Source organism: Chionomys nivalis, chromosome 1 (assembly GCF_950005125.1).
Source record: "Chionomys nivalis chromosome 1, mChiNiv1.1, whole genome shotgun sequence".
Taxonomy (NCBI): domain Eukaryota; kingdom Metazoa; phylum Chordata; class Mammalia; order Rodentia; family Cricetidae; genus Chionomys; species Chionomys nivalis.
The window spans coordinates 29654576-29679983 of NC_080086.1; the positions used below are offsets into that span (position 1 = coordinate 29654576).

The 25408-nt window shown below is 37.8% G+C and overlaps 1 protein-coding gene across 2 annotated transcripts in view; it reads right to left on the reverse strand.

The window, feature by feature from the left end:
• Window positions 1-25408, reverse strand: part of Kdm5a (lysine demethylase 5A) — an 86818-nt gene that overhangs the window by 36777 nt on the left and 24633 nt on the right. For both annotated transcript variants that reach the window (XR_009056691.1, XM_057762611.1), the window contains exons 9-17: window positions 18882-19001; window positions 18186-18344; window positions 14074-14255; window positions 11166-11328; window positions 7674-7793; window positions 4945-5139; window positions 1511-1692; window positions 944-1068; window positions 97-247 (exon numbers count right to left, since the gene is read on the reverse strand). Coding sequence is in view for 1 of the 2 variants with exons in the window: in XM_057762611.1 (XP_057618594.1) it covers window positions 97-247; window positions 944-1068; window positions 1511-1692; window positions 4945-5139; window positions 7674-7793; window positions 11166-11328; window positions 14074-14255; window positions 18186-18344; window positions 18882-19001 (1397 nt within the window). In the remaining variant the exon portion in view is untranslated. The remainder of the gene's footprint in view (window positions 1-96; window positions 248-943; window positions 1069-1510; window positions 1693-4944; window positions 5140-7673; window positions 7794-11165; window positions 11329-14073; window positions 14256-18185; window positions 18345-18881; window positions 19002-25408) is intronic.

The following is a 25408-nucleotide window of genomic DNA, read 5'->3' on the forward strand; positions in this document are numbered from 1 at the left end:
AACTGCCACGGGGAGAAAATAATACAGGGTCTCAAAAGTCAACTAAAACTGGAAGAATAGAAGTCCAGGGCAGAACTACACTCTTCTTAGGCTTACCTGTGTTTTTGCTTTTTGCTCAGAAGCAGCTGAGCCACAGAACCACAAGTCTCAGCTTCTTTCACTGCATCCCTGAGCTTTCGAAAGAGATCATTCTCTGGGTATTTCCTATCCTCGGCATCTTCCAACATTACTCTCAATTCAATCAAATCTGTAAAGATAAATGCAATGATAGACACAAAAAAACATTCTACAATAGTCACAAAGCTTACTCAAGAGTGACTAACATTCTGGCAGAAATGATGAAGTTTTGATAATCTCCAATATAAAAGTTTCTGACCAGATAATTATTCCAAATAGATGACTTCACTCAAGTATGTTTGATCTCTCTCCTTCATCCCTATTCTCTTCCCTTCCCTTCCTCTCTGCCTACCCTCTTCTTTGTCTCTCTCAGAAACAATCAAAAATCAAATGTTTTCGGTGTTACTGAACTAAATTTGACTATCTAAAATACACACCTGCTACAACTTATCTGACCCATATTATGTCAGCCTTTTCATTTAAAAACAGATTCTGTGTGTGGTGGCAGTCATGTAATCTTAGCAATGACACCAAGGAAATAAAGGTTATGAAACTGAGGACAGACAGGGAAACAAAGCACACTTCCAAATCACAAGAGACTATCTGAAAACTAGGCATGGCCTGCAGCCATAAAAATGACCATGATATCTTACCACAAAAGATAAGTTTATCAGGTCTGCTTAGTACATGGATAAGAGAAAATTAACTGTATATTCAACTATGAAATTATAAGCTAGAATTCCATTTGTTAATGGAGAACAAAAAACATACAATTAAAGGTTTTGTTTAAAGTGACAATTTTTCATAACAAAGAAGGAAACTTAACCTTTCTTATGGTTGAAGCTAGCTGATAATGCTTCTGTAACACGACTGACCCAAGTGTCATAAGACTGTGCCCTCACTTTTACGCCACAAAGTAGAGAAGGGAGGTCTTCTAGTGGGTAGCGGTACCTACAAAAAAATTTTAAAAACAGAAGTAAAAGCTTAAAATAGAACCTGAAATAAGAGAAAAAAAAATCAAAGAAAACCAGTTTCAATGCAGAGAGAGGCAAGAAATGCACGACATTAACTGGCCACAAAACTAATTATGGCTGGGCTGGTTAGGACTAATTTCAAAGAACTAGTACCTCATTTAAGATGTATATGGTCAAGGAAAAGTTATTTGTTTAGGAACAGGAAAGAAAACAAAGAATAACAATAAGATATGGTTTTCTTGCCAGGTAGTGGTGCACACCTTTAGTATCAGCACTTGGGAGGCAGAGGCAGTCAGATCTCCATGAGTTCGAGGTCAGTCTAGTCTACAGACTGAATTCCAAGACAGCCAAGGTTACACAGAGTAACCCCATCTCAAAAAAACAAAACGAAAGGATAATGTGCAATAACTTTTAAATACCTAAGACATTTGTTCTGCATGGGGCAGGAGCACAAATCAGTTGGATGGTACAGACATACAAGTCGCTCCGGATTACAGGAGCAGGTGAGAGCTGAGAGAAAACATGTGGTTCTGCATGCTGAACACTGTCGCTCATCATCAGGAACAAGTTCAAAAACTTCTTCTTCTGACATCACGACACCCTGGAAAATAATTTATATCATCAGATCAGGTCTCAATTGAAATATAAAGGAATATCTTAAAAAGAATTAAAAATTAGGCATGGGGCACATTCCTTTAATCCCAGCATTCAGAAGACAGAAGTAGGGAGATCTCTGTGCGTTTCAGGGCAGCCAGGACTATATAGTGAGACTGTTTTTTAAAAAAAAAAAAGAAAAAGGATTTAAAATTCTATCAATAAAAATAGCACAAAAGATTAAAAAAAGGTCAAAAGTTTAACAAACCCTGAAAATAACTAGCATTTGAGGAGATGAGAAGACAGACTAGTCCAATCTGACAGTATAGAATCACACAACTTGGATGAAAAAAATCCCAAAACCAAACAAATAAAGAACAACAATCCAGAATTAAATTTTCTTGTCTAAAGTAATTAATATTCAGGGGCCAGCTAGATGGCTATTTCCTTGAATTCAACATCTGGATTTCACAAGGCAGCAGGAGCGAACCAGCTTCTGAGAGTTCTGACTTCCACATGCAACATGGAAGCTTACATTCACACACATTTACGCATAAAATAAGTAAAAGTTCATTAATACCAGAGCCAGAAGGCTAAGATCTGTAATCTGAGCACTTGAAAGGCCAAGGAAAGAGAACTGCTAGGATCGCCACTGCTTCACAGTCAACTCTAGGGCAAGCCTGAGCTAGAGTAAGAACCTGTCTCAGAAAATAAGAAAATGGGGCTGAAGAGATGATTCTTCAAAAGCACTTACTGTTCTTGCAAAGAACCTAAGCTTACTTCCTACCAACCACATGGCTCATAAGTGTGTTTAACTTTAGTTCCATGACAACTGACAACCTCTTTAGGCCTTTGTGGGTACGAGGCACAAATTTAGTACACAGGCAAAACATTGCTACACACACACACACACAAACACACACCCCAAATCTCAAATCAGAATGGCTAAGATCAAGAAACAACTGGGGCGGGAGGGGTGGTCTCATTTTCCAGCACTCACTATTTATAACTCTGGTTCCAAGAGTTCTAACACCTTCTGCCCTCGAAGGACACTACATGCCTGTGCTGCACATACATACATGCAGGCAAAACACCTGTACACATCAGAAACAAAACAAACAAATGAAACAACTGACAACAAACAGAAAGATGTGGGAAAAGGAGAACCCTCAACTCACTGCTGGTGGGACTGTAAACAGCTCAGCCAATCTGGAAATCTGTTGGAGAATGTTCAAAAAGCTGAAAATAAATCTTCATTATGGCCCAGTTATACAACTACTTAGCACATGCCCAAAGGACTTGACATTCTTTTCCACAGATACTTGTTCATTCGTTTTCACTGCTGCTCTATTCACAACAGCTAGTGAACGGCAACAATCTAAATAGTGATGAATGGATAATGAAAATGTTTTTCATATAGACAATGGAATACTATTCAGCTGTAAGAAAAACGGAATCATGACATTTGCAGGTAAATGGAAAGAACTAGAAAACATTATACTGAGTGAGGAAATCCAAACCCAGAAAGACAAACACTGCAAGTTCTCTTATTTGTGGCTCCTAGCTCTGAATCTTCAGGTGTAAGTATCTAACCTGGAAAAACCACAGAAACCAGGAAAGAAGATCACAGTGGGTGGTGGTAGTGTGGCCTCAACTCTAGAGAGAACAGCAGTACACAGGGGCTATGAAGGAGGAAATAGGAAAATATTGGGGAGGGAGGGGCAGGACAATACTGAGAGAGAAGGAACAAAGAGGAATAAATAACACTAAGGATATTTGTAAAAGCCATAGAGAATCATACTATTTATCTAAGTGTATGTGTGTGTATATATACACACAGAATTTAAATAAAGTTTAATAATGTTTCCCTTAAATGCCACACAGAATCTAACAAAAACAAACAAACAAAAGTAGACATGAAAAAGAACCCCCTTCTCAAGTTGTTGGTCAAGCTAATGTTGCCCTTGGTTGCCTTCCAGAAGTTGAAGGTAAGCCCCTATTGCTGAAGACACCAAACACTTTGGAAACAAGACTCAGAAATCAAGTAAATCTAGGCCTAGCTTTCATAGTACCAGAAGGAACTATGCAGGCTGCCAAAGGAGAAAAGCAATCGATAGTCCTACCCAGTTGTAACACTTACAAAGCATGGCAATGACAAAAGTAATGAGCAATCACCAAAGGTTGAATAGTGGCACTTCCATTATTGCAGTAACTAATAACTGGACTTCAGACCCACTCCATAGGAGGAAATTCAGGTCTGGTACTATAAACCCAGTCTATTACCTAGAGAAAAACCTACTGCTTTCCTAAACTAGGATAATTTCTAGCTGCATTATAAATACTTAGCTTTATAATCACTGATTAAGTGTAGCTTCCGTTCCTCATCAAAGGAGTTTCTTTTTGTAGCAGGCAGAGACCATTACAAAAACCCATAACTATCTAAAAATGGAGATAACAGCTGATTGTGGGTTGCCCAGATCTAACTGACTCATCTACAATATAAACCCTACACCCAAGACCCAGGAAACATCGTGGAAGGGGGGCAAGAAAAGATAGATGATCAGAGTGTTCTGCCAGATATACCTTCTATAAATGACAGGAAAGTTGCACTCATGGACTTTCAACAAAATGGTATCCTAAACAAGACCTGAGCAATGATACCACCAGCTGACATGCCAACGTGGATGGGGAAATCTCACAAGACCCCGGCTTCCATCCCAGATGAAGAGCTACTCAGGCAATTAATGACAGCTTAGAGAGAGAGAATCAGTGTTCCCAGCAATGAGCCCTCCTCTAATTGATTATCTAACAGTCATCTCTAAAAACATACATATTAACAACTTTAAATGGACTCAGGTTATATTTATATAATTAACTCATATAAATGTGCCAATAATAATTAAAGAAAAAGAGGCCAACAATTTGAGGTGTGTGTCGGGCAGAGGGATGATATGGGAGGAGAAGAAGGGAGGAGCAGGGGTTTAGAAATACGGTTTATAAGCCGGGTGGTGGTGGCGCACGCCTTTAATCCCAGCACTCGGGAGGCAGAGGCAGGCGGATCTCTGTTAGTTCGAGACCAGCCTGGTCTACAAGAGCTAGTTCCAGGACAGGCTCCAAAACCACAGAGAAACTCTGTCTCGAAAAACCAAAAAAAAAAAAAAAAAAAAAAAAAAAATACAGCTTATATAAAATTTATAAACAAAAAACAAAATAGCTATTTAAAAGAGGAAAGAAATGCACTCAGCATACTCATACTCACCATTTGTACAACTGATTCCCTCAATCGTGTTTCTTCTTCAGTCATGAGAGTCAACTCTTTGCAAACCATGGCAGCCAGCCCTACATCTAAGCATTCTGGATCGGCTGCCATCTTGAAAATGAGTTCCTCATGTGAAAAGACACAATGGCGCCTCAGCCTTCGATAGTGATTTACACACTGACGTCCAATGGGCAACTGAAAACATCAGATTTCCAAATTAAATTTCTTATGATATATTCTAGCACATAACCTCTATTTATCTTCAGGTATTCACTATTATTATAAAGAAGAAAAAGTCAGGTATTCACTTTTATTATAAAAAAGAAAAAGTATGTCCTATATGAACATAAAACATAACATAAATAGTAATTCTCTGTAACCCAGCCAAATTTCACAGGTCTTTTCCCCAAACAATGTCCATAAGCCAAGATGCTAAGTTTCTGCCCTAAGCTGCAGATTTTCTAATTCATAGTATATACCAAGAACTGAACAGGGCTGGGTCTACTAATGCATGTCTTTAATCCCAGCACTGGAGAGACAGAGGCAGGTGAATCCCTGAGTTCAAGGTCAGTCTGGTCTACATAGTGAGACTCTGTCTCGAGAAAAAACAAAACAAAAAAGAAACTTTTTTTTTTTTTTGGTTTTTTGAGACAGGGTTTCGCTATAGTTTTAGAGCCTATCCTGAAACTAGCTCTTGTAGACCAGGCTGGCCTCGAACTCACAGAGATCCACCTGCCTCTGCCTCCCGAGTGCTGGGATTAAAGGTGTGTGCCAAAACTACCAGGCTGAAGATGATTTCAATGTCTTTACCATACTCACTAATATGGACTTCATTTATTTCTCTATTATTTGAGGCAAGGTCCTACTATGTTGTCCTAACTGTCCTGGAACTCACTATGTAGACCATACTGGTCTCAGTCAGAGATCCACCTGCCTCTGACTCCTGAGTGCTGACATTAAAAGTGTGCACCACTATACCTAGCTAATACTGATATTTGATCATGAGGAACGTCTCATTTTAGTGGTCCTAAGATTTTTGGATTTTGTTATATTTTTTGTTGTTGTCGTTTGTTTTACGTTTATTTAATGTGTGCCCAACATACATGTGAAGGTCAGAAGATAACTTGAAGGAGTTGGTTCTCCTTCCATGTGGGTCCCAAGGATTGAATTCAGGTTATAAATCTTGGCAGCAAAGTGCCTTGACCTGCTGAACTATCTCACCAGCCCAGAAGCCTAACTTTTTTTTCACCTTGTGTATCAAAAGACTAATAGATTAATTTACTAATCTTAAACAAGCTTTTTATTTTTTATTTTTTTTGGTTTTTTGAGACAGGGTTTCTCTGTGGTTTTGGAGCCTGTCCTGGAACTAGCTCTTGTAGACCAGGCTGGTCTCGAACTCACAGAGATTCGCTTGCCTCTGCCTCCCGAGTGCTGGGATTAAAGGCGTGCGCCACCACCGCCCGGCTCTTAAACAAGTTAAATGTTATAGTTGAGAGTTGATACTTCTAAGGTGAAGTTTATGATACAAATGGAAATTTAACGACAGCTTTGTCTCTAAGGCTAACTTTTATTAAGTTGCAGTATCAGTTTTTCTTTCCCACGTGTTATAATTAAGGAGGCAGAGGCATGCGACTTTCTGTGAGCTTGAGGCCAGCCTGGTCTACAAGAGCTAAACAGTTACACAGAAAAACCCTGTCTCGAAAAACCAAAAAAGGAGAAAAAGAAAAAGAAATCTTCATCTCTTATGTGCATCCTACCCTACACCTGTCCAGTATCGTGTAAACCACAGTATTAGCAATTTTTTTGAAAGAGCTCAGGCCCAAAGCAAATCCTTAACTGAGTCTTAAAAGCACTGTATATTCTATAGCCAAATAAGGAAGAAGTTTTACATACTGGACCAAAACAAGAGAGCTCAGAGAACCCAGAACTTCAAAGGCAAGATAGGCAACATAGCAAGTCTACATATCAAAACACAAAATACTACTTGCTGGCCGGGCAGTGGTGGCGCACACCTTTAATCCCAGCACTTGGGAGGCAGAGGCAGGCGGATCTCTGAGTTCGAGACCAGCCTGGTCTACAGAGCTAGTTCCAGGACAGGCTCCAAAACCACAGAGAAACCCTGTCTCGAAAAACCAAAAAAAAAAAAAAAAATACTACTTGCTGTATTACTATATTTCCTCTATATGATTAACCATAAAATGTAGTAACAAATAACAGCTACCCACAGAAAATGTAAGATCAGTGTTACTAAGGGATTCCCAACAAAAAATGTTAAAAGGCTAATGAACCCAGCATCACTGGGGAAGAAAAATGAAGGCAGTATGTATTAAGTATTAATTCAATCTTTGACAGTCTTTTCTCAATCAACACAATGCAGCCACAGCTAATTGCACTATGATACAGCAATTGCCGCTTTATTTATTTATTTATTTATTTATTTATTTATTTATTTATTTATTTATATGTTTTAAGATTCAAAAGTGCTCAGAGAAAATGAAGACTAGAGGAAACACGTATTCCCTCAGGAAAAGACAAATAACTGCCCATTTAGTTACAAACATACCAGGGAAAATAATAAATATGCAATGCAATGAAAATGCTAAATTACAATAGCTACTCCAATAAACCCTAAAATATTCATGGACCCTACCCAAAACCCAGCTAGGTAAAATACTGCATTTTATAAGGGTGTTAGTAGACGTACAACAGCCACGTGCTATAGAACAGACCCAGTCAGCAGTACAGAAGTTCACAGCTTCAGCAAAGTTGTATCCCTGGTTAAATCCAGAGTGATAGGCACGAGGAAACGTCACAACGAACTCTCCAGCACACTGATTAGTCCTGTACACCTGAATGCAAATTAGGAACAAGGATTAAAAAAAAAAAGGAAGACAGGTCTACTCAGATAATTTCAATATTTTCTAAAATTGGAAATAATACTATACATATCAGAAATAATTATAGGATTTAAATAGCTAAAATTGTCAGGCAGTGGTGGCGCATGCCTTTATTTACAGCAGGTAGAGGCAGGAAGATCTTTGTGAGTCTGAGTCTAGCCTGGTCTACAGAGCTAGTTCCAGGAAAGCCAGGGCTACACAGAGAAACCCAGTCTTAAAACAAAAGGCTAGAATTGTTTAGATTAACATTATATGATAAGAATTACAGTCAAAAGAATTTGTCAAACAGAAAATGGTACTCTCTTCCTAAACTAAAAATCTTTTTTGTTTTGCTTTTGTTTTTTTGTTTGTTTTTCAAGACAGGGTTCCTCTGTAGCTTTGGAGCCTGTCCTGGAACTAACTCTCGTAGACCAGGTTGGTCTCAAACTCACAGAGATCCGCCTGCCTGTGCCTCCCAAGTGCTGGGATTAAAGGCATGCACCACCACCGCCTGGCTTCCTAAGCTAAAATTCTTGCACTTAATGGTGAATGTCTAGAATCCTAGCCCTTTGAAGGTAGAAACAGGAGGAACAGGATCAAGAGCATTCATTGCTACAAGCTTGGGCCAAATAAGATCCCATTTATAAATATTTTTTTCTATATATGAAAATTGCTTTTTGGTCCTGTGTTGTAAATAGGAAATAAAAGATTAAACTTCCTATAATCATTGCATAATATTTAGAAACTAAATCTATCAGTTTATGTCATGAGATACCCCCAACCAATCTTCCCAAAAGTTATTTTGTTTCATGCTAATGCTATGGATATTGCTTAATCAATTTTAATACCGGTTTACCTTTTCATTTTGCTTATTTAGGTTTTTCGAGACAGGGTTTCTCTGTGTTATAGCACTGGCTTTCATGGTATTTTATTTGTAGACCAAAAAAACTGGTCTGGAACTCAGAGATCCACCTGTCTCTGCCTCCAACTGCTGGGAGTAAAGGTGTGAACCACCATGCCCCATTTAATACCAGTTAAATTAGAACCTTCAAAATTATATTTTAACAGTGTAACCAACTGATGTATTTTAATTTTTAATTCAGACAGAATTAATTTGTAAATATGAAAGATATTTCAAGACAGTGGCAATAGCTGTTTTAAGTAGGTTTATAACACTGCGGTGGTGGTGCCAGGACAGGCTCCAACACTACAGAGAAACCCTGTCTCGAGAAACCAAAAAACAAACAAACAAACAAACAAACAACAATAAAACAAAACAAAAAACAGAAACAAAATGTGATGGCATATGTCTTTGATCCCAGCACTTAGAAAGCTGGAGCAGACAGTATGGTTGAGACCATTATGTCAATATACTAAGTTCCAGGCCAGCCAGAACTATATAGTAAAACCCTTTCTCCAACAAAAATAAATACAAAAGTTAAAACAAAATAAAACATAAAACCTGAAATCTTCTGGGCATGGGTAAAAAAAAAGAGAGAAAAGAAAAAGAACCCTTTCCTCGTTAGCTTTAACTGTTAACTTGTCACAGCAGAGTCACATAAGGAGTGTATTAACTGAAGAATTTCCTTGATTAGACTGGCCTATGAAAGAGGTCAGTCTTGATTCATTTAGGCTGGCCAGTGTACTACCCAGCTCCCACCATGTGATGATACCGTTCCCTGGGAAGATGGTCCTGGGTTATATAAAAAAGATAGCTAAATATCAGCCTTCTTAGCCAGCAACAGTTATCTCCCATAGTTTCTGCAGTATTTTTTTGCTTTGATTTCCTTGACCAGAGGTAATGCTGTGTTGGAACAGCCATGCAGGCCCTGTCTTCAACTTCCTACCTTGATTTTCCTCAATGATGAACTCTATGATCTGGAATTTTATGCTGAGAGAAACCCTTAAGTTATATTTATCAGTGCTTTTAATTACGGCAATAGAATGAAAACTAGAACGGTTATCACTTTAAAGAACTTGATTATTCTAGTTAAGTAGGGAGAATACAGAACATGAGACAGTTCAGCAGGTATAAGGCCTTGTTACCATGCCTGATGACCTGAACTCAGTCTCCAGGACTCACATGGTAGAATCGGAGAACTGACTCCTACAAGTTGTTCTCTAAACTACTACACATGCACCATGGCAAAATAGGGCTGGAGAGATGGCTCAGCTCTTAAAGGATAGGCTCACAAACAAAAGTACACACACACACACACACAAAAAAAAAAAAAAAAAGGGAAAAAAAGCAATTAAAAACAACAAAAAGTTTTAAAAGGCTTTTGGAGAGATGGCTCAGCAGTTAGGAGCACTCACTGCTCTTTCAGAGGCCAGGTCACTTTACAACACCCACATGGCAGCTGACAACAAGCTATAATGCCTATTCCGGTGTCCTCTTTGTCCTCTGAAGGCACCAGGAATACAGACAGCACACACACATAGAGGCAAACAAAACCCTGATACCCATAAAATAAAATAAACATTAAAAAAATTCCCAAGGGCTGTTGAGATGACTCAGCCATTAAGAGCACTTACTACTCTTTACAGAGGACCCAGGTCAGTTTCCACCACCCACATGGTGATTCACAACCATCTTCATCAGTTCCAAGTGATTCAAATCCCTCTTCTGACTTCCTCAGGCACCCGGCATATACATGGTACGCATACACACTTGCAGGGAAAACATTCATACACATAAAATAAATCAATCTTAAATTTTTTTAAAACCCAAACATCTGGAAAATATACATTTAAATATATTTTATGTGTGAAACAGAGAAACCCTGTCTCAGAAAAAAAAGTGTGTGAAAATTGAACATCTTAATGAAAACAAAAATGTATTTTAAATTGAATGAAAATGACCATACAAGATATTTTTAAAAACTATTCTTAAAGTGAAAAAGAGTTGGGCATGGGTATATACTTTTAATGCCAGCGCTTGGGAGGCAGAAGGTGGTGTCCGAGTACACATGTACAGCCTGGTCTATACAACACAGACACCTAAAAACAAAACCCCAAACCAAAAACAATAAAAAACAAACAACAAAAGTCTAAAAAGAACAAAGAACAGAACAGTTTTAATTAAAAAACAGAAGCCTATTCAAAGAGGTAGTAGTAAAACATAATATATGAGTCATACTTTAAAGCATCCTTTCTTAATCAGACTGAAGTTCTATTCAGGGTATTAATTCTAATTTGGCTATACTACAGGGCCTTCCACATATAGTTATAACCCCACTCCCAAGATCAAAACAAAACAAAACAAAAAAAAAACCCTTGTGATTATATCTAATTGAAAGCTAGAAAATCTTTGAAAATGCTGAAGGAAGACACAAATAGACTCACTGGCACACCATGCTCCATGAGCACATTTGGGTTCATGATGGTTACTAACTGATGTAGGAGATCAGGCTGTGATTCAAATAACTCAGGGGCCAGCTCCCTCATCACCTCCTCCAGTTGTTCTGCAGCATGAGATGGTACACCATACCATGTCTTTGGCTCGCCCCTAACAAAAGAAATAACTGTTTAGCTAGGCAGAACATGGTACCACTGAAGCCAGGGTCTTTCATTCAAATTCACTAAGTTATAATTAACATTGTCATTCATAATCTTGGTCATAGGTTATATGACCAGAATCCTGGCAACCATCCCATAAATATATGCTACTATTAATAACAGGAAATAAGGCAAGAATATATGGAAAAATAAGATACATACTCACTGCCATTGGGAAAATAACCCAAAGTACATGAATAGGGAATTAGTAAAAGTACCTTTTGAACAGAAACTATATTACATGGAAATCACTGTTCAAAAGGATATAGACTCGATGCCTTGATTCCCAGAACATGAGTCTTTCCAATTACCATCACCATGGTTAAAGCAAAAATACACATAAATAGCTTAAGTTCAATTTTCCTATTCATGTAAATAAGCTAATACTACAAACTGCTCAAACTTTAAATATAGTTGGCAACAAAAAGACAAAATCCCAGCATCATTATCTATTATATTTTAATGGATTAGAGTTCATTCTGAATACTAAAAAGTTATAAACTTAGGAAGTAGTGGTAACTAGTTTTAGAAAAACATGACACAAGTTATTTTGGAAGAGGGAACCTAAATTAGGAAAACACCCCCACCAGACTGACTAGTGGGCAAGCCTGTGGTAATTTTCTTGACTAATAACTAATGTAGGAGGGCATAGGCCGGCAGTCCTAGATACTGTAAAATAGCAGACTGAGTAGCCACGTGGAAGCCAGTAAGGACTACTTCTCTATGACCTCTGAATAAGGTGCTGCCTCTAGATTTCTGCCCTGACTTCCTTGATGGCTAACTACAAGCTGTAGGATGAAATAAATCATGGTGTTTTATTACAGCAAAAGAAAGACCGAAACAAAAATGGATTTAATTAATCAGGCTATAATCTCAAAATGACTATATTTCCTAATTCTCATACTTCAGAAGATTTTAGATAAGAGCTATTCCCTATAGGATTTACTGTAATGATGAGAATGTTTGAGACTGGAGACTAGAGAGATTGTTGAGCAGTTGAGAGAGAGAGCATTTGCTGCTCCTGCAAGAATACCTAGGGTCAGTTCCTAGCACCTACACAGGACAGTTCACAACTCTGTAATTCCAGTTCCAGGAGATCTAAAGCACTCTTTTGGCCTCCACAAGCACCTTTATTCATGCGGTACACACACGCGTGCACACACGCACACACACGCATGCACGCACTATCATATACATACACATAAATAGAATAAAATAAATCTTAAAAAAGTAGCACCTTAAAAATATATTTTGTTTGTGCTGGTAAATCAAACAGCTCCTAATCATATATGACCATTAAGCACTCAAAATGTGGCTACTCCAACCGAGGTAGTAATTTCCAATTTCACTTACTCTTAGTAGTATTAAAAATGAAGGCACATACATATGCAAAAGACAAAAAAGGCAGCAAGTTAAGGAACTGACTAAGTGAATGAAAATCTGTGAGAGACAAAAAATAAATCAGCAAATGAATTTATTTACTGAATATTACATCTTAGGCATTTTTAGAGGAAATGTTACTCAAATGAAAAATGTTTCAAGTTCCAAAATACCAAATCAAATCTTTCAACTATAAGATTAAATGTCCCATTTTGCCTGTCAAGAAGTATTAAAACTGGGGGAATGGGGATGGCTAAGTGACTAAAATTACTTACTGCTCTTTCAGAGGACCCAGGTTCAGTTCCAAGCACCCACATGGAAGATCACAACTACCCAAAACTCCAGTTCCAGATGATGTAATGCACTCTTTTGACCTCCACAGGCTGGTACACAGACACGCACTCAGACACAGGCACATATACTCACATAAAATATAATTTATAAATATATATATATATAAAATTCACATATATAAAATATATATAAATATAAAAAATATATAAAAATTTTGGGGGATATACCTCAGAACTTCAACACTACTGTGAACAAGGCCTTTTAATCCCTAACATGCAAAATAAAAATAATCATTAATTATTTTCTCATATAGTACATAAGCATCATTTAATTTAAAACTCGGGGCTAGAAAGATGGCTCAGTAGTTAAGAGTACTAGCTGTTCTTTCAGAGGATCTGAGTTAAATTCTCTGAACCAATGCTGCACCTCAGAACTATCTACAACTCTGGTTCCAGAAGATCCAGTACCCTCTTCTGGTCTCTATGGCACTGCACACACATGGTTACATAGACACACATGTAGGTGAAACACCTATACACATAAAATAAAAAATAACAAATAACATCTCAAAAAACAAACTAAAACACCCACTCTAGGCTTGGGTAATTACACATTCTTTCAAAGAGAAGATGGTCCAAGACAACTCCCCTCCCCTCCTCAATATATTATCTTGCTTTTAAGTAAAAAACACTTTTGAAACCAGTTCTCTCTACTGTATCAGCGAATATTAATACATCTTAAAAATAAAATACCAGGCATAGTGTGGTGAAACATTCCTATAATTCTAGCACTCTGAAACTTGCACAATCAGGAAATCCAGAAGCTCAAGTTGAGCTACACCTAAATTTGAAACCAGCTTAACTAAAAATTAAACAGCAGCAACAACAACAAAAATCAGGGCTCAGGATATATATATATAGCTTAATGGTAGATCAAGTACTTGGCACATGAGTCCCTGAATTTAATTTCTAATACCAACCCACTCCCAAAAGTACATATGGTACAATACGATGGGACATACCAATGCAAGTAGTTAATGGAATAGCTCCAGTGATCTTCAATATGCCAGCAAAAAGAAGAAAAACACATCCCCACATACAGCCATGGCACCTTCATACCAGAAATGTCCACATTAATATGTGCAAGAACAGATTGCTCTAGAACAGGCATGTTATTCAAATTCCAACCAGAAAGTGCATATTCCTATAAAAGGAAAAAAAAAGTTAAATGTAAAATCAAGAGTTTACAAATGCTAAACAAAAAATTTTTTGTTTTGTTTTTTCAAGACAGGGTTTCTCTGTGTAGCTTTGAAGCCTGTCCTAGAACTTGCTTTCTACACCAGGCTGGCCTCCAACTTACTGAAATCTGCCTGACTCTGCCTCCTGAGTGCTGGGATTAAAGGCGTACAGCATCAAACCCAGTCTGCTAAATGAGAATATTTCTAAAAAGGCAAATAAATATTTCATTATATGTGTATACAATGCATACAATGTGCTCTTTGTAACCCACAACAAATCTACAACTCATCTATTAATCTAACTAATGTACCTAAAACTAATTTAATAGTTGGTATCTAAATACACAAACTTTTTTAGGTTCTACTGACATTTCCCTTTATTTCACATATTTCTAGTTTAGTCTGAAACATGAACAAAGTTCTAGTAAAACAGTGCATTCCATGTGATTGCTTTTCTATTTCCACTGTACACCCATCAGCACAACTTCCCAGAATAATTGCAGCATATAGATCACAGTGCTAGACAGTGCAGACAGAATATATAACCTGAATTTTTAGCAATATGTTAAGTTGTAATAACGCAGAAAGTCATTATACCACTTCCTTCACCAGAAATACATCAGGAAAAACTGAATAAAATTTAAGATTAACAAAGAAACTTATAGGACTGGAGTGATAGCTCAGCAGTTAAGTATTCCAGCTGCTCCAGAGGATCGGGTTCAATTCCCAGCACCCACAAGGCGGTACATAGCTGTCTGCAACTCCAGTTCCAGGGGATCCAACACCCTCACACAGACATGAATGCAGATAAAACACCAATAGATAAAAAAATAAAATAAAAACAAAAACACACAAAAGAAACTTATTTCATAGATGAGCTTGAAAAACATGAAAATTCCCAGTTTTCAGAGACAGAAATGAAGCAAACACAAATATAAAAGGTATTATCAGTCAGGCATTGGTGGTGTACACCTTTAATCCTTTAACCCCAGTACTTGGTAGGCAGAGGAGCCTAGTCAGTACAGGGAGACCTAGACCACCCAAAGCTATATAGAGACCTGCCCCCCCCAAATAAAATAAAATAAAAAACTCTTGAGTGAAATGGCACATGCCTATAACTCCAGCACTTACGAAGCTGAGGCGAGGCAAGAGGATCACAAGTTCAAGTTCAAAGCCAAACCAAAAAAAAAAAAAAAAAAAAAAATCGCAAACCCATAAACTAAGAGGGTAAATTATCCATCAGAAAACTTGTCAGTAGCAAGACAAATATCAAGAAGTTACATATAAAATAACATAAAAAATAGAAACCAATATGTGCAGCACTACATGCCTATAATTCCAGCAAACAGCACAGGCAGGATGATTAACTAATCATATCTATATGGTGTGTTTTAAGTCATCCAGGAGTACATAGACTCTGGTTCCAAATAGAATTTTAAGTAAAAATTAAAAATTAAAGGGGATAGAATATCAAAGTCCTACATACATTGAATTAAGAAGAAATCTCTTTGAGAAATATCCAAGAAAATGGACAGTAACACCCATATACCGGAAGCAGGAGGGATCCTGAGGTTGAGGAACTACAAAATGGTGAGAGGGCAAAAGAGGGTAAAACATTTCTCCAGCCCTGGAATAAAATTTTTAATATGCTAAGAATAAAAAATAAAATACAAAATGAAAGAAAGAAATTGGTGGCCAGATGTGGTGGTACATGCCTTTTGTTTTTAAATGATTTACTTGCATTGGTGTTTGCCTTCATGTGTGTGTCTGTGTAAGAATGTCGGATCCCCTAGAACTGAATGAATTACAGACAGGTGTGAGCTGCCAAATGTGTGCTAGGAATTGAACCCACATCTCCTGGAAGAGCGGCCAGTCTCTTAACTGCTGAGCCATCTCTCCAGGCCCTGGCTCATGCCTTTAATCCCAGCAGTTGGGAGGCAGAGGTTAAGTGAGTCTCTGAGGACAGCTTTGTCTACAGAGAGGGTTCCAGGATGACCAGGGCTACTCAGAGAAACCCGTCTTGAAAAACAACAAATAAAAACAAAAACAAACAAAAAAGAAATTGGAAAGGGACACTATTCACTATGTTTCTATGGTTAACTAGCCAGTTAATGAGGCAAAAGAAAAAATAACAAACCTAGCTGAGGAGAAAGGTCTACAAAAAGTTACAATATTTTATCTTCAGGAGTCAATGAAGAGTAATAAACATGGGTTTGAGGTACAGGAAAAAATCATGGAAAAGTAAAGACTGGAACTGAGTTTTTAAGGATATATAAAGCTTGAATAAGGGACTAGAGGCATTATTTAGTGGTTTAAACAAATACTTAGTATACACAAGACTCTGGGTTCCATCCTTAACATAAAAAAACTGTTTTTTTTCCCACTTACCATTCTGTGAAACAAAAAGACATTGTGTGCATCACACAGAGTAATGATGTAATCACATCACTTGAGAAAGAAGGAAGAGGATCTAGAGCAGTGGTTCTCATCCTTTCCAATGCTGTGATCCTTTAATACAGTCCCTCATGTTGACAAGGAAGCATTCTTAACCACGAGTCATCTCTCTAGTCTACTTTCTAAATTGTGGAACAGAAAGAACTAGGCAACAACTTCAAAGGAGGGCCAGTGAGATGACTGTGTGGAGGTACCTGCTGCTAACCCTGACAACCTGAATTAGATCCTTGAAATTCACTCTACAGGAGAGAAGTGACCCTCATAAATTGTCTTTTGACTACCCCACACCATCCTCCAGCATGTGGCGCACACACAAATACAAAACAAAAATGTTTTTTATTTTGTTTTTCCTGGAACTCATTATGTATACAAGGCTGTCCTCAGGAAGATCTGTCTACCTCTGCTTCCTGAGTGTAACAATTTTTTAAAAACAACTTTCCTTCGGTGGTGGTAGTGCATGCCTTTAATTCCCAGCACCCGGGAGGGAGAGGCAGGTGGATCTCTGTGAGTTCGAGGCCAGCCTGTTCTACAGAGCTAGTTCCAGGACAGGCTCCAAAGCTACACTTTAGTAGCCCACAAGTGACTCAGTTTCCATCTAGAGTCAGTTATGGCTGTGAAGTCATGTGAACTCGCTTGCCTGCTCTGCTCACTCCAGTATCTGGTTAGATACTGACTATGCTGTGCTTCGTTCTGCTTTTGTATATGAGGAGGTTCTATTTTTTTTTTTTTAAAGTTTTTTTTTTTAATATTTTTTATTTATTTATTAAGTATACAATATTCTGTCTGCATATATGCCTGCAGGCCAGAAGAGGGCACCAGATCTCATTACAGATGGTTGTGAGCCACCATGTGGTTGCTGGGAATTGAACTCAGGACCTTCGGAGGAGCAGGCAATGCTCTTAACCGCTGAGCCATCTCGCCAGCCCCTATGAGGAGGTTCTAAAATAAACACATGGCTGTCTAGAGTAAATCCCCCAAATCTATCCTGTCTTTTGTGCCTCAACTTGTCTCTATCTAACATTTCTTTAGCTTCAGCACCCCCTTTACAGATACCCTGGGCTGACTTTGTTGGAGTAGGCTCAGACACTACAGAGAAACCCTGTCTCGAAACCCACCCCCACCAAACAATTTTCAAACTAGATTAAAATTTTACCTAAATTAGCTTTAAAATTTAGAGATAAAATAATTTTTCAAAATATATATGTAGCTCACACTTAACTAATCACTACTCTATTACCTCAGTTTCTACAGTACTGGGATTATAGGCATGTACACTAATGGCCAGTTCAAAATCATTGTTTATAAAATTAAAAGACTGTGTTGTCTAAATCCTACATATATCATTTTAAACTGGCATGGTCCCTCAAGATTAGAGAAATAATGCTTTCTATGAAAATGCAACATCAGCTTCAGAGTAAGAAGTTACAGAACAGTATCCACACCTCTTCTTCTGGCAACATCTTTCTCTGACCATCCTTTACAGGAAATCCACTTCCAAAATCTTTTGAAGAAATATCAGCTCCATACTCTACAATAACATCTTCTTCAATACTACTTACTAGCCGCCAGAATTCCTTTTCTACTAGTTCTGTAGGAACCATCTAAAAAAAAAGAAAAACACACAAAGGGGATAATTAACTCATTGTAACTATAATCCCTTAAAACATAATATACAGTCCAATTGAACAAAAAACATGATAAAAGCAAACAAATCACCACATTTCCCAGACCAGAATTAATTCCCATATTTCTCCACTGAGAAAAGGAAAAAGCTTAAAATAACTAAAGATAACTAAAATCTAAACATCAAGATGCTTTTCATACCAGTTGTGGTGGAAACACCTTTAATCCCAGCACCAGGAGGCAAAGGCAGGTGGATCTCTATAAATTCCAGGCCAGCCTGGTCTACATAGTGAGTACCAGGTCATTCAGGGCTACATAGTGAGACTCCCATCTCAAAAACAACAAAAAATCCAAACCAAACAAAAGAGAGTAAAATTAACAGATTATCAGGTCCCTAATTTTAAGATTTGGTGTTCTCTAACCATTTTTATATTGTTCCTAATTTCTACAAAATCTGACAGGAAAAAAGAAAATCTTTGTTTCTCTCTAAATCAATGTAAATGACAGCTACTCACATGGACTGGCATATTGAAATAATCAGATTTAAAATTATCCGCCATCTCGCCAAAGCTTTGAAGTGTATATTCTCTTACTGCTTGCTCAAATCCAAAGGCTTCTCGAGGTTTATTACATTCCTGGGGGGAAAAGGATATCTGAGGTAAACTTACTGAAATTGAAAAAGAAAGCATTAAAACCCTCAAATAGCAACAAGAGATATGGATGTTAGCTCAGTGGTATAAGGTTTTCAGGTTCTGGGTTCAATATCAAGCAATACAATAAATAAATGTCACAAATACGGCTTTTCTTGATCGTTTCTCTAGTTGAAACAAATCTAATCACCCTTATACAACAAAACAAGTATTAGTTATTTGCAACACATTAGTTACTTGAAACTTGCCTCTCAACTGCATGTTCACTCTTCCAAGATACTGAGACAGTTTTAGGTACTGGAGCTAGTGTTATGCTTTGCTTCCGAGACAAATCCCAAGAGGAATACTAACTTGGAATCAAACAAAAGAAAGCTGACATTCTTAGCATCCATAAAGTCAACAAATAGAGAGGAAAGAAAGGCTTGTGTAATAGGATATCCACTGAACTGTTAGGCTATGGTTTCTTCACACTACAGTCACCAGAAATTCAAATAAGTCTTCTAGTAACGAGTAATTAAAACTTCTGACTAGTATTGCAAACATTCCTCCTCTTCAGAGACCTATCGTGACATTTTGTTAAAATAAACACAGATAAGTTGGGTGGTGGAGGTGGTGCCTTTAATCCCAGTGCTCCGGAGGCTCAGAGAGGCAAATCTCTGTGAGTTCAAGGCCAGCCTGGTCTACAAGAGCTAGTTCAAGGATAGGCTCCAAAGCAACGCAGAGAAACCCTGTCTCAAAAAAACAAATACAGACAGACAGACGGACAGACAGACAAGGCATTGCCTAACAACATTATTATCTTTCAGTAAGGCCAGACATGGTGGCTCACAACCATCCATAATGAGATCTGATGCCCTCTTCTGGCCTGCAGGCATACATGCAGGTAGACCACTGTATACACAAAAATAAATCTTTAAAAAAGATAAAAGAGTACTAGCTACTCTTCCAGAAGACCTGGATTTATTTCCCAAAACCCACAAGGAATGCTAGAGCTACCCCCCATGATTTCCATCAGTTAGTGTCTGCAGTTTTAGATAATGGACCTTCCTTGATGTTTGGAATCTATTTCAGAGAAGAATCCAAACATATGGAACAGCAAGGAAGAGCAAAAGGTGTGGAGGTTTCCCAAGATCAAATTCTTGGTGTAGGAGAATATGCTGATCTACAGGTCCAAGCTCTTTATGATGATGAAGTACTGTGTTTATGTCACCAAGCAGCTTTAAATGCTTGGAATAGGCTACAAGATCCAGCAAAAAGGGTTGAATCATATACCAGAATTAGGAAGGGACAGAGAGAACCCTTTATTGACTTTTTTCAAAGATTAATTAAGGCTCTGGACATAGGGGTAACAGACCCAGAAGCTAGACGACTACTTCTTGAATCTCTAGCTTTTGAGAATGCAAACATAGAATGCAAAAAGATAATTGGGCCTTTAAAGTTTAGATCAGCACCTATGGATGAATGGATTCAGCATACAATGAATGTTGAGACGTTTAGCTATAATGATGAATCTTGGGTAGGAGAAGCGATTTCCAAAGCAATGAGGAGAAATCAAACTCCCAGGTGTTTTAATTGTGGTAAATTAGGACATCTGAAAAGGGATTGCAGGCAAAGGATTTCTAGGAATAATATCCCTTCTGGGAATGACAAAAATAGGAGACCTCGGCCTTTAGGTATATGTAGGAGATGCGGTAAAGGCCGACATTGGTCCAACGAATGCAGGTCAACAACAGACAGACAAGGCAACCCGATACCGTCGGGAAACTCCTTGAGGGGCCTCTCGCAGGCCCCCAAGCCAACAGTGGCCCAGTCATTCCCAGTCACAGTAGAGAACGTGCCTCACCAAGAAAATTAAAAGCTCCAATTTCTGCTGTAAAAAATATTACTGGTCTAAATGATGAATTACACATGGAGGATGAGTCAAAAAACCCAGTAGGACAGAGTAAATGTATATTTTGGCAGACTTCTATTAATGATCAAAGACCAAAGCTAAGAGTCTGTATAAATGGCACTTTTATTGAAGGCTTATTAGACACAGGTGCGGATGTAAGTATCATTACTCCAGAATCTTGGCATCCGAATTGGCCTCTTCAAGAGGTAGATGTTCACCTGGGAATTGGAACCCTATCTCGTGTAAAACAAAGTACAAGATGGGTTGAATGCATAGGGCCTGAAGGACAAATAGGAAGACTAAGGCCATATATTGCTAATATTGCAATAAATTTATGGGGCCGTGATCTGCTACAGCAATGGAATACCCAGATTAACATTCCTGTAGTTCCAGGAACTCATAATTCTGGGAAGGATATGATGAGATATTATGGGAAAAGGTCACCAGCCATTCAGGCTGTACAAGAACATACAGCAAATACCAAAACTTTAGAGGTACCAACAGCCCTACCTTTAAAATGGCTAACTGAGAAGCCAATATGGATCAAACAGTGGCCTCTAGCTGAACATAAATTACAGGCATTGGAACAGCTGGTGCAAGAGCAACTAGATGCTCACCATATTGAAGAATCAACCAGCCCTTGGAATTCTCCTATGTTTGTTGTAAAAAAGAAATCCGGTAAATGGAGAATGGTGACAGATTTAAGAGCTGTCAACAAGGTAATTCAACCTATGGGCCCACTACAATCTGGAATTCCTTTGCCTTCTCTATTACCAAAAGGATGGCCTCTTATAGTTACTGATTTGAAAGATTGTTTTTTCACCATACCGTTACAAGAAAAGGATAGAGAAAAATTTGCCTTCACAGTGCCTACTTATAATAATTCTCAGCCTAATAGGAGATATCAATGGACTATCCTCCCACAGGGTATGCTCAATAGTCCTACATTGTGCCAATATTTTGTAAGTAAGCCATTGGAAATAATTCATAAACAATTCCCCAAGTCCATAATTTATCATTACATGGATGACATCTTGTTATCTGATTCAAATAAAGATACTTTAGAAAGGATGTTTAAAGAAGTAAAGAAAGTCTTGCCTAGGTGGGGATTACAAATTGCCCCTGAAAAGATTCAAAAAGGAAATTCTATTAATTACCAAGGTTACAAAATAGGGTTAGAGAAAATTAAAACGCAAAAGGCACAAATTAGGCGAGACCGGTTAAAGACTCTCAATGACTTCCAAAGATTGTTAGGAGACATTTCCAGTTTACGACCAGCTGTTGGGATAACACCTGATCTAATAGTTCATTTAAACAAAACCTTAGATGGTGATAAAGATTTGAATAGTCCAAGAAAACTGACAGCTGAAGCAGAAAAGGAACTGATTGAGGAAAAATTACAGGAGACACATGTGGATAGGGTGAACCCAAATCTTAGCTGCATCCTAGTCATATTGCCTTCCAGAATTTCTCCTACAGGGATTCTAATGCAGAGGGAAGATATTATTTTAGAGTGGCTATTTATACCTAATAAACCAAGTAAAAAATTAAAAACTTATGTGGAAAAAGTCTCTAAATTAATTATAAAAGGTAAACTGAGACTTCGTCAACTAGCAGGTATAGACACAGCAAAAATTATAGTGCCTTTTACTACTGAAGAAATGAAAAAGTTATGGGAAGACAATGAACCATGGCAAAGAGCTTGTGCTAATTTTTTGGGAGAAATTAATAGCAACTATCCCAAAAGTGGTAGACTTAACCTCATAAAGAGAACTTCTTGGATTCTTCCTAGAATTGTACGTGATGCTCCAATAGCTGGAGCCCGTACATTCTATACTGATGCAAATAAATCAGGGAAAGCAGGTTATAAGTCAGATGAATTGAGTAAGGTGGAACAAAGCCCTTATAATTCTGTCCAGAAGGCAGAATTATATGCCATTCTTATGGTGCTAAGGGATTTTAAAGAACCTCTTAATATAGTTACAGATTCACAATATGCAGAAAGAGTTATCTTGCATATTGAAACCGCTGAATTTATACCAGATGACACAGAGTTGACTTCATTGTTTATCCAGGTACAAGACATAATCAGGAACGGGCTTTGTCCGATGTACATAACACACATCCGGTCCCATACAGGTCTGCCTGGTCCTCTAGCACAAGGCAACGCTGAGATTGATCAATTATTGATTGGAAGCGTGTTGCAGGCCTCAGAATTTCGTAAGAAGCATCATGTCAATAGTAAAGGCCTAAAGAAAGAATTTTCCATTACATGGCAACAAGCTAAGGACATTATAAAGAGATGTCCTACTTGTTCTTTCTATAATCAAACACCGTTGCCTGCAGGGAGTAACCCAAACGGTACTAAGAGAAATGAAATCTGGCAGATGGATGTGTTCCACTTTATGGAATTTGGTAAATTAAAATATGTACAACACACCATAGACACGTATTCAGGTTTTCAATGGGCTACTGCCCTGAGCTCAGAAAAGGCTGATTCAGTAATCACACATCTATTGGATGTGTAAGTAAAATATACTAAACCATATTTCTAAATTTATAGAGCTGGTTTTGAAGTTGGACTCTAGCTCAGTCCCTCTCCAATTCCAAGCCTGTTGGTAAGAGAAAAACCCAGAGTTTCTGGAGTTTCTGTCTCATGTCAAGAGCCATGATAGGGGACAGAAAGAAATATGAGTTTAGAAAACATCTTCGCTTTTCTTCATATCTATCATACTTTTCATTGAATATATCTATCATGCCTTTCATTGAATATATATATATATGTGTGTGTATATGTCTATATGATTAATGTTTTAAGTTTTTCACAATGAACAATGAGTTTTTCCTGAAGTGACATTTAAAGTTTCCAGGAAGAAGATGGGGCCCCATAACAACGACTCCACCTGGTTGATATGACGTCATGATACTGATAGCGCTACTACAAGACCTGTTTTGGGTACCAGCTGCACAAGACGATCCCAACTTGGTTAGCTGAAATGGTGCACATCTTATACAACATTCTGGCCAGACCTGCACAAAATACTCAGAGACTATTTGCAATTTTAAAAGATACTGATCTTGAAATTTAACCATCATTTTACTTTCACAGGATCCCCCAGAAAGAACGTCGCCCCCATGACAGCTGGAAGTAACTCTAGAGGACGACGTCCCCTCTCCCAGTAAAGTTTGCCCTTGGGTTTAGGGACATCATTTAGGGGTTGATTATAATTGGTATACGGTTGAGGGTTGGGGAAGGAATTTTATAAGTTCAGGGATCATTTGAAAAAAAAAAAAAAAAAACAAAGAGGGATAATAGATTGTGAATTACTGTTTTGAGAGAAATGTATTGGTATCGATTCTTATATATTGATACAAAGTGAAATTATATTGACTATTGTATGCATGCATGTTTCTACCTCTGTTTAAAAACATTTTTTATGTATTGACATATATTGTATTGATATATATATTGAATATATTTACCATATTGCAGTGTACATTTCTACCTCTGATTAAGATAATTAAGATACTTATATATTGCTTGTGTATTGATATATATTTACCATACTGCAATGTATATTTGTACATTGTTTATATTTGGAGGTCATTGTCCTCATTTGTTTCACAGTTGTTTATTGTCTTAGTCTTTAAGTTAGATAGGTATTGAGAATTATACAGATCAATAGTATTCTAAGTTTGTCATTTATAATTAGACTAATCAGGTTCTTTAGATACATAGAGATTATACTCAGTATAGATAATCTTCAACCTCTTCAAAGAGCTGTAGAAAATGGCCTTTAATCTAACTCAGACTTTTGTGGTAGTGAGACACAATTGCTCCTGGCAACACCGCTCTATTCCTGAGAGAATGTTGAGCACCAAAGACACTCCACCTTTCTTCTTGGCTGAACTGGCCTTTGAGTAAAGAAATGCCCATATCTCAACCACCGACAGAAATACAGAGTATCTCTGAATGGAAAAAACAGGACTTTCATATCTTGCCAAGACAGGGTAAGATAGTTTTGACAAGTTTCTTGCCTTTGAAAATGGTATGTCAGGTGTGTTAGGCCTTAGCCAAAGTTGGTTACTTCAACGCTGCAAACGTGACCTTGGGTGATTGCCCAGGTAGCTAGTTGTCTCTGATTTGTTGCATGTTTTGGAAGTTCTTTGATTGCACTTCCTAATTACTCAGGTAACATTATTTCCCTTCTCAGATATTCGATGGGGTTGAAGACTATATAAATGTAGTTACTTTCGACTCATGACTTAGCCAAGCTATTATATAAGACCTAAGCTAGTTAGAATAGGATATTTGTACTTATTGTATATAATTTCATAGTAGGTTTAGAACTCTCTTACTTAAACAAAAGGGGGAGGTGTTGCGGGAGGTCCTTCCGCTCCTCCAGCCAATAGCCGCTGAGATACCAGCCCATTGGGGCGTGGTCTCTTTCCCTTTAAAAAAGCGGCTACTTCACTCCTCGCTCTCTTTACTTCCTGCTCC